We start from the raw sequence: 17,203 nt of genomic DNA, 5'->3' as shown, positions 1-17,203 counted from the left end.
GAAAGATCATGATCACACCAGTTTATTATGACTCTGGAGAGATATTTCAAATTTCACAGCCGAGTTTTTTGCCCTCAGATACAAACGATTCGCTGCTCTTTTCTAGTAAGTGCGTCGGTTTGCTCCCAGTGTGAGAGCAGGGCTAGAAGAGCTTTCAGTAGATTGCAGAATGCCAAAGATGAAAAGATTCCGACAGCTCTCGCTGCAATGCGATGTTTTAGTGTCTTTTCAGTGTTTCTTGTAATTTTTTCTGCAAAAAAAATCCGTCTTTTATAAAAAACCTCGATTAAAATCCAATAGCTCCCCCTATGTCACAACTTGTCACAAAACAATTATATCCCCCTCCCGCTAAGTCATTTAAGTATGCACCCTTAGAATCATATGGTATCATTGGAATTTGATTATTTTGAAACAAGTTCAAACTGGAAAAAATTTGAAACCTAAATATTAAGTAAAAATATGTTTTACCAAAAATTTTGAAATAATGTCAGGTTCCTAAAAAAATTAGTTTCAAGGGAAAATTCAACTCTTATTGTATTACTATAAAATTTGTTGTTTATTTCCTAATTTTCAAAACTTTAATTCGAAATAACTTGAAAACGGATGCATTTAGGCCGTTAAATATTAAGAGCTGTTTGATTTGAGATTACTTTCTGAATCGTTTAGTTTAATTAGAATATAAATATGGGTCATTCCATACGAAGTGACCACGAAAAAGCACAAACTTAGCATCGAGCATTACGGATTTGGTTCAAAGTTAAGGAAATTATTCATCTAGGTTCACCTTGAAAAAATCGCGATTGTGGTGTCGATTGAAATACCCCCCAAATGTGTTGGACCCCCCTGTTTATTACAAAAATCGCTTTTTTGTTCAAAATTCCTCTTTTCTTTTCCTTACAATTCATTGACATAAGATGTCCGAAAAATAATAATGGGATATTTTCAAAGAAAATAAACCAATGAATCCAGAAAAAATATAAATTTTGACCAGAAGTGTTGCCAGATATATTGTTTTTGCATTTTAAAATTATTTTCATTTTTCGGAAAATGCAGGCATTTTTATTTCAAATTTGAAAATTTAATCTTGTTCCTTAGAAAATTTCACTTAAGAAACAACTATCACCCTGAGTTAATATAAGTCAATCTCGAGAAATACCATTTTTGCCTATCATGGAATGAAAATAGATTTTTCTTTTTTAGCAGTGTGGCCATTTTTGAGTTTTTCTCTCCTCTTTTTTGTTTTGATAGTAGTTTCTTACGTGAAATTCTCCAAGAAACACGATGAAATTATCAAATTTGAAATAGAAATGGCTGCGTTTGCCGAAAAATGTAAGAAAAAGAATAAAAAGATTTTGAACAATTAATGCGTTGTTTTGCTAGCGTTGGCGGTAAAAAATGGACAAAATTTGCCGATTTTTCATAGGTTTACCTTCACATGCACTGATCCATGCAGCACCAATTATAGTAACCCATGAGTCAGCAGAAAAAAATTGACAGCTTTATCAGTCGAGCTCAAAACCGCGATGGTGAAAACAGTGAGCTACTCCGTTTAGAAGTGTGCGCGTTCAAAGAACGGCACCACGTCGCATCGAAAACATTTTGCGGCAGTTTGTGAACACCGGATACGCCTGTTCCGGCATCTACAAAATCTTGGCACTATTGGACAATAATCAGAACATCGAAAGAAAGCCCGGTTCCGGTCGGCCGACGACCCTGAGCGACAAGAAGCTTCAAAGGATGCTGAAGAGGAAGACCGAGGGAAAAGTGGATACATCGCTGCGTGCGCTTGGCCGGAAGGACGGTGCAACCGGCCGAACAGCCAAAAAGTACCTGGCGAACATGGACATATATGTCAGGACGCGGCAGTTTCATCCACTGGTCTCGCAGCTTCAGCGCCTAAATAAGATGGTCAATCGATTTTCCCGGCAAATCGCGACGTGGCGGTGGTGATGGACGACGTGACCTGATTTCACCCTTGATGGCAACGACTGGCAGGGCACTTCGTATGTTAATTCCCCCACAAAGGTAGTGGTACCGAGGTGGAGTTCATTTCAGACACCAATTTCTTCAAGAAGGTGCTGCTGTGGCTGACAATCAGCCAGATGTCAACGTGAGGCGATCGGTGGAAGAGATGGAGCGGCTGAATATCGATGTGGTACCCAAGTTGGCGAACCCGCCCAACGTCCCCAAGTTGCGTCCCATCGATGATTTCTGGGCAAATCCTGAAGCGTAAGAACTACTCCAATAATTTTTACGTGAAATTTGAGGAATTGATAGAACAAAAAAACGATAAAAGAACTCCAAAACATGCCAACACGCATGTTTTCGTCCGCCATGGCGAATGTTTCGGTTAACTGCCGGAAGACCGTTTGCAAGGGAGTAGATTTTTTTTGCAAGTAAGCTAGCATAATTACCTTCCTTGGGAAATTTACAGAACTCAATTACCTGTCTTCGTTATATTTTTACCATCATTCTAAAATAGTCCATTTTTCTACCGCAAACGTTAAAAAGAGGAGGGTCTCACAGAGAGGGGGGTATTCCAATCGACACCATAATTGAGATTTTTCCAAAGCGATTCTAGATGAATAATTATTCGAACTTTGAGCCAAATCCGTGATGGTCGTGCTCAAGTGGTATGGAGAGACACTTCGTATGGAACGACCCATATTTTAAAAAAAAATGTTGAAATTGACTTTATTTTCAAAAACATAGCTTTCCATAAAAAATGGTCTTTCATTCCTCCATCCTCGATGACTCAAAATATTCAACTAAAATCTGAGGCGAATTTGTTCAAGAAAATAGTACATCTTATGATTGTTGTCATAATTTTGCTGAGGTTTTTCAATCAGTGAATTTTAGTAATTTAGCTTTCAGGGTCAAATTAAAACAAAAAATCTCTTGTTTTGAATGCACTCTTTTGAAAGGAGTGTTTCATGACGGATACTGTGAAAATCAACAAAAGTTAAAACCAATGTCTTTCAAGAAGTTAACTCTTGAGTATAAAATTTTTTCAACCCGCAGAAAATTCTTAGTTTGTTAAGCCAAGTACGTCTGCAAATTTTCATTCCTGTTGGAGATCACTAAAGGTACTCTTAATTGAAACAGAAATAAGTTCAATGGAAAATGAAACCAGCATGGCAGTAGAATTTCATTACAGTTAAAAATAGTCAAAGGGATATATGAGGAAAAAAATAGTCAAAGGCTTTGGATTTCCCAAAATATCTTAAAGTGTTTTGTTTTGATGTTCAAAGAACATATCAAATACGAAGCCAGCTACTGCCGAAAACAAACCTGACCTATCCATCTATCGCAATAAACAAATAACAACTCTACTAAAAAAACTCCCCTTTTTTAACGTTACATTAGGCCGTTACAAATTTTATTTTCATCTTATGTCACCCTCCCCCCCCCCTCCCCTTCAATAATCTTGAATATTGGAAGGGAAAGGAAAAAAAAAGCTCAAACCGTTTTGTTCATTTTATTGGTTTTCCGACAGCATAAATGCTTCATTTAGCAAAAACAAGTAAGTCCAGTGACAGCGAGAGTGTCGTCAAAAGGCAAGCGAAATAAATAATAATAATAATAAAGTGTTATTTTTCAACATTTATTTGAATGCAAGTTACAAACGTCATAACTTCCACACAAACTTTGATCAAAGATATTCCTTTTTTTTTCGTCTCGGTGTTATTTATTTTTTGCCACCCCCTTTGCTAACTTTGATAACCTTGGACATAAAAAGAATTCGAAATTTGTATCAGCCTTAATGAAATCGAAAAAAACAGCTGAATGTAACACATTCAGTTGATTACTGGTCCGATTCTTGTAATTTCAATCCTACGGATCCAACGCATCCAGTGGATTTTACACTTGCTATCGAGACATACAGATTCACGATGAAACATGATATTTTGAGGTGATGTATGCAAGAATGAGGGACTACGTGATACGTAATATGTGCATCGAGCATACAATAGATGCGCCTTCCAGTGAACGAGATGGGATGTGTTAAAAATAGACGTTGCAATCAAACGGCACTGGTGCAAGTCGGCTTCGATACGGTAGGAAGTTTGCTGCAAAGTAGGTACCTACATACCGTACAAGTTGCATTCGCATGAAAATATGCACCATGAATCAAAATCGATCGGGTGTCGGACGGAGGCGGCCTGTGACAGAGCAAACGACCATGTCCAAGATAATTCTTTTTTTTTTTATTGCAACAGCACGAATGCCATTTTGAATTTCAATAAGCTTTAAGCTTATTACGGACGAAATTTGATTGAAATTTATCTACATAAATTCGAAAAACAGACCGTTCTCATCGGAAACCTCATTACTGTGCTGTCAATTAGAGCGCTAGACAACATATTTTACGCGAAATCATTGGCGGTCGCGAATGTGGGTCAAGCTACCCGGCAAAGCCGTTGCAGACAATCGGCGGCCCGGTATGTCTGCACTTTCCCCGAGGGTTTTCCAAGAGCTGCTCGCGCGAAGTGGTATCGTGCGAGCGGCTGGTGGCAGTCATTAGAACGGCAATAATAATTAATTTCGATTAACGGTAACAAGTACTGACTGTCAGCGCATTTGTAAGATCATTTCTCACGAAGTGAAACTTCTCGAACTCTGCACTGCTCGCCGCGTCCGAACTGGTTGACCCAAAAAACACAAGCAATGCAATTCAGCTAGTTTTACGCTACAGTTGCGTGTAGCAATACCCATATTTCGTTACACACACTCGCCTGCCAAACCCTAACCGCACTGATGATGGTCTAACTAAGCGAGAACCCGAGCGCTAGTGATCATGTTTTCCTAATTAATGGTACACTCGAAATCTCAGTCGGGATCTTTTGTCGGAACGGTTGCGAGTTTGTTGGTGCTGTGAAAGGGTCCCTCAACACAGTGGAATCAGGTGTTTATCTTTATTGCTAGTAGAAAATGGACATCCTATTATTCGTGAAGAATTTGGCAAGTCTTAATCAACTTACACTGAGTTAATCTTAGCTGCATAGTTTTCTCGTCTCACGATACTACGCTACTGGCACCTAATTCAATTGTTTGTTGCCATAATACTGCCCGACTGACGGAAAGTTTTCCTTTCATCACAAGTGGGTTCCGCGGCAAATTCCATATGCATGAGGGAAAAGCCAGTCCTCCCGGCTCTTTAGCTCTTTCACCTTAGAGAGCGCAAACGGGGCCAGCATATGTATGTAGAAAAGCCAGCCCCCTAAGCTGGCGCCAAATGAGGATCCAACTCAATCATGTATATGTGCGATGTATCAACATGGTTCATATAATTGGCAATAACACTGAATAGTAACGGCGAGAAAGGTAGCCCGACTGCGGCGGATTCAGGTCGAGATACAAGGCAAAGAATCTCTATTATTGGACAGCTTAATGCCAGGCTGGGAAATGTGGGAAAGATGATGCTATTCATGATTGCTTTTGCTTCATGCAAGACCAGTTTCTATTCAACTTCAGAATGTCATTTCAAACGTGGAACGTAATGGGGACGCATATGTTTTGTACCGTTCTATGGAGACGGCAGTAGCTCACGAATCGTGTGTAAAAGAAAACACGAATAACAAAATCGAACAGAACAGGCCGGCGATCCCCGCTAATCTGAATCTCAATCTGGTTCGTTTCGAGATAAACCGACGCAAACATAAACAAAAACAACTCACCTCTCGTAAGTGGTCCAGGTCGGCCTTGTTCCCAATCAGATAAGCCGATGGTGAATTTTGCAACTGTCGCAGTTCGGCCAATGACCGCTGTGCGTACTCGTAGCTGGCCCGGTCCGTGATGCTGTATACGATAAGACAGGCGTCCGCCCATTGGATTTGCTCCACGGGGAAATCATTCTCATTCTCGGCCGAGATGTCCACAATCTCCACGTCCAGCACCCCACTTTCCAGGGTCACGGTTTGCTTATACAGCAGATCAGTGTTCGAACGATATTCGCCGATGAATCTCCGCGTCAGGTAGCGCACAGTAAGGGCTGTAAAGGAAGGGAAACAAAATATATGAGGGCTTTGGCCTTTGCAGTGATTGAAATGTAAGGTTTATCAGAACCATGGTGGTGTAAGGCTAATCATTTAACAATAACACCCACAATACCCCCTATTGGATTGCAATGTAAACCTGTACGGTTGTCCTAATGTGAGAACGATATCCAATTAGTTGTCCGGCGGTTAACGAATACGTGTAGGAAGTGCTAATGCTTGTTTTTGTATGTGGGTCGTTGATCAAGTTTTATGGGAATTATTTTCCGGTCAAAATCATCCTTGTCACCGCTAATAATCGTTTACTACTGTCGCTTGGACAAGGCCTGCCAGCTGATGATTTAATGTGGGAAAATCGACCTTTAAAAAAAACTCGGAAACAGAAGGAAGTTCGGATACTTTTCTTGAGTATAACCTTCGCAAACCTGACATGATGCCAAACAAATAAACAAACAATAACAATCAAGATGCCCTACTTTGCGGGTTATGTCAAGTATAGTAGAGTAAGGTAGAGTGATTTCATGCCGTTTCACTCAGTGCTGTCATATTTTAGACAGTTTGGTGACATCGCAAATTTAACTGAAACAAACATCAAGACGCCTTTAGAAAAAGGGCCAAAGTATATTCTAACTTTTTTCCGAAGTTTTTCACTTAAAATTTTCAAGTTAAAAATCGCGTATATTCGGTGAAGTTAAAGATAATAACGGCACAACTGATGACAGTTTCAATTTGAAAAAAAAAAGATGAAAACTTTGATGTTAAACGAGTTAGCTTGAAATTCCTCAGCAATGTTATTTGTTTTCATTGCTAGACTGCTCACTATCTGATCCTGTTTGTTTTTGTTACCATCAGAAAGGCGCTTGTGATAAATCACACGTGATGCTATGTAGTGCGTGTGCCTTAACTCTGCTCAATGTGTCAAAACTAGTACACCACCAACCGAGCAGCTACTTTCCTAGCTGAACGGACGAGGACTTGCTTATGAAACATCTTCAATATAATAAAATTGTTCTCGAACAAAGATAAGACAATTTACCACCCTGGCAAGCTTCTGCCAAAGCTGGCTGAAGCTACGGACACACGTGCCAAGTATGTGTCTCTCTGCTGTCGAACGATTCGTTTTGACAAGCTAGACAGGACGAGAAAATGAAAACCTTAACCGAAGTGAACTTCGGATGATATGTATAAACATTCCTAAGCAATGATTCAAAATCAGCTCTTGAACTGGCCCTACATAATTTAAAAAGGTTTCTCGCCAAATAATCACATCAGGTTTGTTTTTCGTTTGAAAGTATTCTTATTAAAATACCATCTCATCCATAACCTTCTGAGTTTTCTAATCTATAGAATAGACTTTCGATCCGAAAGGCGGACAATTTATTTTCACTTATAACCTTGATAACGCACCTTTACGAGAAGAAGCAAAACAAAAAGAGGCCGCCAATGTCCCCCCTCTGTCTCTCACTCTTCCTGTTACAAACTCAGTTCTCATACCGCTGCTGCCAAACGCGTTTTCGGGCGCGGGCTACATTAACCATGCCTCTGCTCCGTGCGAGGTCACCAAAGTTCGAACTCATTTTTCTTCTCCATTCTACTTCCTGATAGGCCTACAGCTAAAGTGCTCGGAAAATTAGACACACAGAGTGTGTATTCCCACTTGGGCCGTTTTGGGGGGGTGTGTATTTCCTCTCCGTCTGAAGTGAAAGCGACCATTTTGTGTGTCGGGAAGTTTAATTTGTAAAATGTATAAGCTTTTTCTTTGTCTTCCACGAAACCGGTTCTGGTATTTTGCACTCTAAGAGCTACGGGCAGGGGAAATATAAAATGCGAAGAATCTAGGTCAAAACCTTTTGCGGCGCCCCCTGCTGACCGCGTGGGATCAGGAAATTTCCCACCGGGCCGATATTTTTCACCTAGCAGAGTTACTGACAGCTGGCAGTCAGCTTGAATCTGAGTGGTAGTTTGTCATAAGCGGTCATTCGCGCCTGTTTGCTGGCATGCTGACTGATCGCACAAAGCAAAACTATTCTACACTTAACCGAAACTCGTAGCGAAGCAAAGCGGCACGAACGCGTAGTATTTTGATTTTAATTCCTGGATTAATGGGTGATGATGGTTGTGTGGAAGCTGAAAAAGCGAGGCCATAGCAACGATGGTAACCAACAAACCAGGAGTGATTCAAATTTCCCAGGGCAGTCTCTCACACACATTTCATTCCTTGTTATGGCCACTTAGCTGTCAATCAATTTGTTATTTGTTGTCATAAATATCCGGTCGTAGCTCGTTTCCGTTGGAGTAGGCGTTGGACTATTTCATGCGACATATCGGTATAGAAAAATATGTATTCAGTTTTGAGAGGATATCAAACCCTTATGCGGATTGTCCTATTTAGTAGATATTTGAAGTGTAAATCTGAGGACAAATTCATTATATTAGTTTCGTGTTGCAGCGTGACATGAAACTTTTACCTGAAACAACGAAACGTAATTCGTCTTATTCAGCATTTAGTGGCTTGGCTATCAATCAAGAAGTAAACCAGAACGAATGTTTGAACAAAATTTTGATTTCATTTCTTCAAAAACATCATACCGATAAAAGGTATCTGTTTTGGCCAGATAAAAAATCATCACATTACGTTAACAAAAAAAAATTCAAGTTTTGTTAAAACGCACAATTCTACCTCTGACTGATCGCTTAATGCTTATTTTCCCAAGCACGATGAACAGAATTTTAGACCTATAGATAGGTAGACCTATAGTAGTATGGAAAACAACGATGATCTTCTACTGCAGAAGCCACATCTATTGGATCCACGCGTCTCCAATTTAATTTGGTTATCCGCCATTCTGTAAAAACAGTTACTGACCAGATAAAATACCGTCAATATAATCTTACTAATCTATCGACTGCGAATGTAAGAAAACGGGATAACCGTAGATGCAGATAAAGTCAATTAGTCAATTATTTTGCACTTCAGCAGCAAATCGGTCCACTGCCAATTAATTGCTTGCACAACAACAATGGCCATCCCCTTTGTTTACCGGCATGAACCGAGTACGATGCCTGGAAATCAATTGCACACATGCGTTTAATCCACTTCGAACCAAACACTGAACTTTCAGGGTCATTGTTAAACAGGTGTAGGCATACGCTTTGCCAAGTACTCGGTTACAGAAGTGCATTGACTGGTGTATGAACCGATCCCAAACACGGCTTCTCCTGTTGATGGTATTAAATAGGTTATTTCATCAGCGGGCAGGCTATGAATTTCTGCGAGTGAAATTGAGCCGGAAACCAGTTGATGAAATCGAGCCGACCACCGCACTGGACAGCAAAATGAGATTCCACACGCCTCTTGGTGGACGACAAATATTTGCCGCACCGCCCACGTGTAATATATACTGGGCTTTTCAATTCGGCACTACGTTCTAGGTATTTGCGAATGTCAGCCTCCAGCAGCAGTGGCACCGTACTGCGCCTGTAACCCGTTACGCAGGCAATCTGCATTTAATACCAACAATTCACAAGAAATTGTGAATTGTATTACGTGGGCTTCTATTTTCGTGAACCACGTGTGCGATTCAGCGGTTCAATGGCTGCTCGGCAAAGCACCGATTAGTTTGCCTAGTGGGCATCATTTTGTACGGTACGAGTTGATGGTAAAATTCTAGGAAAGTGGCACTCCGAAACTAGCTCAGCTTATCGAAACGATGATATGGAGTGTGCTATGGTCACCGGTATTTTATCTCTGAAATGTATTATCCTTTCGAAACCCACACATATTTTCATACAATTTTATAATAAAAAATTCTTCTGGTAAATATATATATTAGTTCACCTTTTTTTGTTGATTTACAAGTTTAGGATAATTGCAACGAATAATAATCAATTTTTTGTAATTTCACAATATGTAACAAAATATTGACTAATTCATCGATAAATTATTACACATATTTTGAAAGTCACTTTCTACGCAACATCTCAGTAAAGTACCTTTTAAATTTAAAACGGTGAAAGCTCTCCATTTTGCGATTCAATAAAATTATGTAATTCAATTAAACCTGTTTGTGCCTCATTTCCCAAGCAGCAGCAGAAGGCATCTTTTTTAGCAGGTAGATACGCTACATAAATTTAGCCAATTTGTTTTCGTCTCCACCCCGACACCCATCAAATCTCGCTTAGCAAGAGTTCTCCTAGACACGACGAACCACACTCGGCCTGTCTGTTTCTTAATTGCCTTAATCCGGTTTCCCATGAGCGCATGTTTAGTCACTTTTGTTTTTCTTTTACGAAATTTGAGATGCGCCACCGCCGCACCGTCGTCGTCGTTTGTAAAGTAGTGCAACGTAAATAAACACTCGTAGTTTTCGCAAAGAATCCGGTTTTAAATAATCATTCGTACCGGATGTCGGGTTCGCCTGGAGAGAATAATGGTTCAAAGGGGCTTTCAAATCTGCCGATGGATTTCAGAACAAAGATACGTCGAAGGAAAAACAATGACCGTTGCTTCGATTGGTCTTTTCCCGGATGAGTTTGTTTTGAGGTTAACACTAATATTTCATGAGGAAAAAGAGTACGTATATACAAATTCTACGTACGTTTCTTACACTTGATGCCGCGAACAAGCCAAATGTGTGAATGGTTCAAAATAAACATTCACAAGTCAAATTTCGAAATTTTCCTGCGTCTACTTTTTGTAGGTTTTGGCACCGATCCCAGTCGAACCAGTGATGAGTTGATGGTTGGTGAAAGACTTTTTTCCTCCCGTGAGTAGTGATCGTTTGAACTTAAGCGCTAAGTAAAGGTAATACCAATAGCAAGTATACTACCCATAACTACGGCCACTGACGTGCAAATGTTCGCGAAATGTCTAAATAAAAACACCTGAGCGTTGAGTGCACGAACCGAACTGAATGGATCGCAGCCGGTTGGGTGTTGACTGACGCCAGCTGCTTCCGTCCAAAAACTAAACTTGTTTTCTTCCAGATTTTCTTGTTGGACGCCAATGGTTTGGTCTATTTCTGGACGCTGGAGAACGCAAAATAGTAAACGACGTAATTATGATTCAGATGACTTTTGAATGAATCGTTCTTCGTGCCCTCTGGTGGCTGTCTAGGTTGGAATTGGGTTAATGTTTCTGGCAATGAACTGAGCAATCAGAAACAAATTATGATGAATGATAGTTGTTTTTATTTCAATAAATAAGAACAAGAAAAATATTTGTATGAAAAAGGAGGCGCATGATGATCGTTGAAGCTGTTATAAGTAACATTATCACACAGTTAATTTTACGCCTATCATTAATCCTCTTCAAAGTAAACTGTCTTGAAGCAGCAGTTAATAACATCGGAAGTACCGGCAAACAATTTGTCGGCGAAGCAACAATTCACCTGTGAGTTTCCATGACTCACCGCGTGTAGGAGGAAAATACCCTTTATTCGCGTTGTGCTCTAGTGACCGTGAGTAATACTTCTTCCATTCGACACATTCTGCAGCGATTATTGACCACACCTCCACTATACGCACATGACGGCTAGGCGGGTGGAATACAACACTACTGACAGAGGGCGGTGGGCTACGTGCCAATTCAAGAGAGGATATACCGAACCTCCCTCCCCAGCCCCGTGATGATGCGGTGTTTCACGCGTTACGAGATCTGTTAATTATCTCGGACTTTGTAAATGGAAACAGACGCCGTATATGTACTGCGTATTTTATAAACATTACTGCCCCGTACTACATCTGCGCTATGTGGAGTAAAAACGGAAATTAAATTCATTCCAAAGGTATTTCCATAAAAAGTGATGTATTGTCTTGTACGGGCGTGAGTGAGCGGGTGTTTACTCTTCGCCCTATTAGTAAAAATGCTGTAGAAAATTTCACAAAGAACAACATTCCATAAGATCAAAGTCATGGGCTTACCTGATTTTCCGACATTCATGTTTCCGAGTACCGCTATTCGCACCCGCGGCACATTCGTTTTTTCCTCCGTCTTCATGGCGGACGGTTCTCTGGGGCTGGGTTTGCTCCGAAATGATATCTGAAAAAGACATAGAATGACAGGGATCAAGTTAGACTGCAGTTGTTCTGTGAATGTCTCATAATTTATATATAACGTAATTTTTTTCAATTGTCAACAATCAACTGTTAACAAACTGTTGAAACCCTTTTTATTTCCCAGGTAATAATAATAGTATAGCATGTCTGCAGTCCAAAGTAAAGCTGCAATGCAGTACAATGCCTAACAACTTTAAATTCGTGGAAATAGAATCACAGCAACAAGCTGTTCAACAGTTTTCTTATAGCTACGCATAGTATGTCAATGCAGTAACTTCTCGAGAAGCTAAAAGACCGGCTCATTGTCGTAGTAAGTACAAGGTACAAGACCAGGGCAAAAAGGATTTGAACATTTGTGTAAAACTCAATCAGTTGCCCACCATTGAAGGACTTCATTTCTTAGGAAAGGTGAATGTTTTTCTGCTTCTTGTTAAGTAGCAAAAACGAAGTCGTTCAATTTGTGCTGGTTTATTTTTCAAATTGACCTTGTCAACTCCCTTGCATGACGTCAGAGGCACAGAAAATAGTCATTTTATAAGCAAAAAATGTCGAGTGAATGAAACATAATGTTCTTCCAAATAATTTTTTTAATCATAAACTTTGCTCACAAATCCCGCAAAAAGTTACTCAAAAAAAGTCTTTCTGTTTGTTTGCTTGTTTTAAATTATTAACAAATTATTCAAAAAATTTCAAATGTTACATAAAATACTTCAAAAAAGTAGGTGGGTGGTATGCAAGACACGACCGTATGGTTGACGTAAAACTACAATAGTTTCATATTTCATTTTGAGACTACAGACACATGTGCCAAAACGAGCGGTCATGTTCAGTCACATTCTTTAATTGTTTTTTGTGTTTTTATTCAACCAATTCAGGTTCAACAACCGTCAAAATAAAAAATTATTTTGATCCTTTATGTTGCCGAAGGCGTTGACCGGAATCGGTAAAATGGTTTCGGAGATATGACCTATCAAGTATCTAGGTCGTCATAGGCCACATGCGGACCTGTCCCCATTGTTCAAGAGATACCTCTAACGACTTGGAATCTTAAAACTAGTTCATTGGTGGCCATTTTTACTGTTAGGGTCTGTTCATTTTTGGCATGGTTCGATTATGACAGAAAAACAGAAAAAAAATCGAATATTTATTTGAGGCACTCTATCTTAGAAGAAAAATATCTCTTTACATTGACGAATACCTTTTATTATTCTCCTAATACAGTCATTTTTTTCGATACGCGAAAAAGCAACCTTCTATACCGATCTAAATTGATTACGAGTTAGTAGAAAGTAAACTTCTTCCTATATTCAATTATCTTGTATTCCATTTCATTCAGTTTAGGTCAATTTGAACATTTTATCACTAAGCAGAATCAGAAAAAAATTTAATCAGTTTTAAGATAAACTAAACTTTTTTTTGATTTACTACTCAATGATATGCGAATTGTTGCCACAAGTTTTGGCAACCTTCATCATTTGATCATAACATTAGTGGTCAAAATCCGTTCAGTTGGAATTATATAATATGCTTTGGATGCAACATCCAACACCGTAATATACTGTTGCGTGTAGCATTTGCCAAAAATTGCAGGAGAACCGATACTTAAGTATCGATAATTTTTCCCTGGCGGTATCGATGCCAGGTTGATATTGAGGGCGGAGCATCGATACCAACTGTATCGATACTCTGCCTGCTACTTGAAACAGGTCTATGAAAAGCTACCATTTTTTCTTGATCATTAATACGGAAAATCAGAGATGCCAGGTGTTTTTGAAAAATGTAAGCAACTATTCGAAAAACCGACAAAATCTGCTCAAAGTTTTAAAAAAATTTGTCTGTGATTTGGGAAAATGCGTTCGCGCAGGCAAAAGTCTGCAAAAATTTTCACAGATGTTGAGAAAGTCTGCGTAAATATAAAGAAACTCTGACAAAAATCTTCGGAGACTCTGGAAAAAATATAATTATCTGCGAATCAATAAAAATCTGCACATCGACTCTAAAAATCTGCGTTTTGAAAACAAATCTGCATATTTTGTATCCCTGCGGTCTGCGGTAGACTAATGGTACCAGACCGGGACAGTGGTGACAGAATTATATGTCACACACACAAATCAATGCAATAACATACGCGCGTGTGCGGCCTTATTTGAAATAAAGGGCAACACGAAAATGCTGGCTTCTAATTCTTCATTGCCCGCCTTCTTGCAAAAACTCGGCGCTTACGATTTTGCTCTGCACAGGCAGTATTACCAAACTCGGCAGCATTTTTCTCGCAAGAGGCATGAAAAACCACCTTAGAAATGAGCGGGTATATTCAATCCTGTTGGTGTCTTTTACAAAAAGAGCACAAACCAAATTTCTGCACTGTTTGTAGAAGACTTTAACGCGATGGATCATATCCGCGCACTTCTACAAGGCTTTTCCGTCAGACAATTTGTAGCAGTCAACAATATTCTCCGATTTTATAGTTTCTCTTCAGTATCGAGAAAATATCGGGGCAAAAGTATCGATCCAGCTTGATATCGAAGTCGCTTGCATCGATAAAAAATAGCGATATTTAGGCCCCAAGGTATCGATACCGTAAGTATCGATACGATATCGGCCAATGCTAGTTGCGTGCATAAGAGTGCGCTGCACCTCCTGCTATTTGCCTCTATCGACACGTACCGAATTTTGTTGTCCCTGACCCCAAAGCGTAGTGTGCGGCACTTTTCGATATTTGCTTCTTTAGGACACAAAAAGAAAAACATAATTCAAACGCAACACGATATAGTTTTAATTTGGCTTGGAAATTGAAAAATGTTATGAGCCAAACGAACATGTCAAAATCCGAGCCAAACGAACAAGAAAAGTAGCACATTGAAAGTTATTGCAATCAGGTACAATAAAGGATATTTTTATTTTCACACGTTTTTGTGTTCTATTACGAAACAATGAATTGAGAATGCTCCAAAAATGCTTTATCTCAGTGATTTTAAACTGGTGTTTCACAAATCTTTTGTATGGTATAATAATCAACTATGGTGCAAGTATATAAAATTGAACCTTAATATAAAATTTAACACCTTCACGGTTTTTGTGATGCAGGACTCAGTTATACGATTCGAATGAAAAAGTTAGTCAACATTGCGCTTTGAGAAGAGATCTGGCACCTCTGACATGTGAATCCTAGTTACCAAATTGGCGGTTTTTTCATCGCTTATCTCTCTCTCTCTCTCTCTCTCTCTCTCTCTCTCTCTCTCTCTGAGTATCTCTAGTTGCGATATCATTACTGGTATTGAAAGCGAGTGCTGGTACATCGATATTATCGCGAAAAAAGTATCGATACTGCATGGTATTGTTCTTTGATTTTAGGCTTATTTGCAAATAAACTCATATTGATGTTTTTTTCACGTTTGTTGCCTGCAATAGAAGTAATAGGGTTGTTAAATTCAATTAAACCCTACTTTGTCACTTATTGAACTAAAAACAAATAGCTTCTGCAAATGTTTAACTGATTATGCTCGTCAAATGCATTACAGTCGCGTCGCGTATCAAGTAAAATAATAAAACACGAATTGAAACAAAATTTGGAGGAGCGGTAAATTTCAGCAGTTCTTCTCTTTCAACTCTCTTTTTTACTAAATGATTAGTAATCTTATCTAGGTTTTTCTCCTAGAGCCTAAATTGGAAAAATATAAAAGATTATAGCTTTTTATCCGTTTCTGTGAATTTTGGTGCTCTTCACCAGCCCGCATGTGCGTTGAAAGGCCAAAGAGTAATTACTCGCCGATATCGTCGCTTTTTGGCTTGTTTACTGGAAAACTCATTTTAGGAGCCAGTTCTAAAACATCTCATATTAAACTTCCAGTTGCCCAGAAACCGCTCAGTCCCAGAAGGTTTTTCGAGATAACATCAGACCTCAACGTTTTATGCTTTTTCAAGACATTTGGCATCGAAAAAAAAGTTTCGATTTTCCCAATTTCATGTACTCTCTCACCCCTTGGTAGATTTTCGAGGGTCGAAAAATCAAAGCTTTGAACGCTTTGAGCCACCCCTAAATCATGTCCGATTGAGCTGAAATTTTGCACAGATAATTTAACGTTCGTGGTTGTCGTAGATGTGTGAGCGTATGGATGATTTGTTTGGATACCTTTATGGGGTGAATGATTGTAGAACGGAGCGACACGTCTATGCAAGCGCTGCAATGTTGTTGTATTTAATAACTTATTCGTGTTTTCAGCAACAGGAAGGAGCACAACAACAACTATTGATTTGTCACGAATAAGTCTCATAAAATTTCATCATTTTTTTTAAAACACAATATAACGGACGCGTTCTGTATGTTTTTCGAATCTTTTTATTATTTTTGCGTTTTCTACGTTAAAAATTTGAATATTCCAGCTATGGAAGGAAGCCAAACGAGATCTTCTTCACATACTCCAATACTTTTTGGGGTATTTTATGATTCATTTATATAAATCCCACATTATATGTACATGTTCATATTTATATTGTTACATTAATCCAATTAAATCATGATCATATCACTTATCAAAGTAAATCCTGGTCAAAAACCCATCCCACTAAAAAAACTCCCTTCCATGGTCTTTGTAGGAATGCAAAGGTATACTCGGTCTCTAGCAAAGCAAAGAATATATTCTAACTTTCCTTCCTTATTGTGAGTTTCGTGCAGCATTGGCACAACTCGAAATTCATAGTTCCGAGAGAAATGGAATTGAAAAACTAACGTCTAAATTCTCCTTCATCACATCCTCGAAAACTTCGAGCAAGTTGAAACCTATACTTCACCATGTTTTAGATTCGAAATTGAAGACACCCCGTTCAGAAGAGCATAACTAAAAAATTACAAAAAACTATCAACACGAGTTACAAATAACAAATTTTGATACGATTTTGTATTTTCCCATATGCTTTTGATAACAAAATTGAATCTGAATGAGTTATGATAACAAGTTCTGAAATGAAGTTGTTCTGAAACAAGTCTAACAGATTTTTCATCTCTATCAAAACCTGTTATTTTTAACAACAGATTGATACAGAATTGTTGTTATTATACTGTTCTATATGCTATCTTATTTTGTTAGAAAGCTGATACGTTAGTAACAAAGCTTGATATGGGTTTGATACTAGTGGAATCATTTTTGTTA

At 38.8% G+C, this 17,203-nt stretch overlaps 1 protein-coding gene across 1 annotated transcript in view; it reads right to left on the bottom strand.

The window, feature by feature from the left end:
- The window catches only part of LOC129731042 (ras-related and estrogen-regulated growth inhibitor-like protein), a 42,823-nt gene that overhangs the window by 5,634 nt on the left and 19,986 nt on the right, over window positions 1–17,203 (bottom strand). The window contains exons 2-3 of the mRNA XM_055690758.1: window positions 11,919–12,036; window positions 5,679–5,992 (exon numbers count right to left, since the gene is read on the bottom strand). Of these exons, the coding sequence (XP_055546733.1) occupies window positions 5,679–5,992; window positions 11,919–11,994 (390 nt within the window). The 5' untranslated portion in view covers window positions 11,995–12,036. The remainder of the gene's footprint in view (window positions 1–5,678; window positions 5,993–11,918; window positions 12,037–17,203) is intronic.

The sequence above is a fragment of the Wyeomyia smithii genome, chromosome 3, assembly GCF_029784165.1.
Source record: "Wyeomyia smithii strain HCP4-BCI-WySm-NY-G18 chromosome 3, ASM2978416v1, whole genome shotgun sequence".
Classification (NCBI taxonomy): Eukaryota; Metazoa; Arthropoda; class Insecta; order Diptera; family Culicidae; genus Wyeomyia; species Wyeomyia smithii.
Note: the sequence above shows the minus strand (reverse complement) of the source record. Positions and strands in the feature narration are given on the sequence as shown.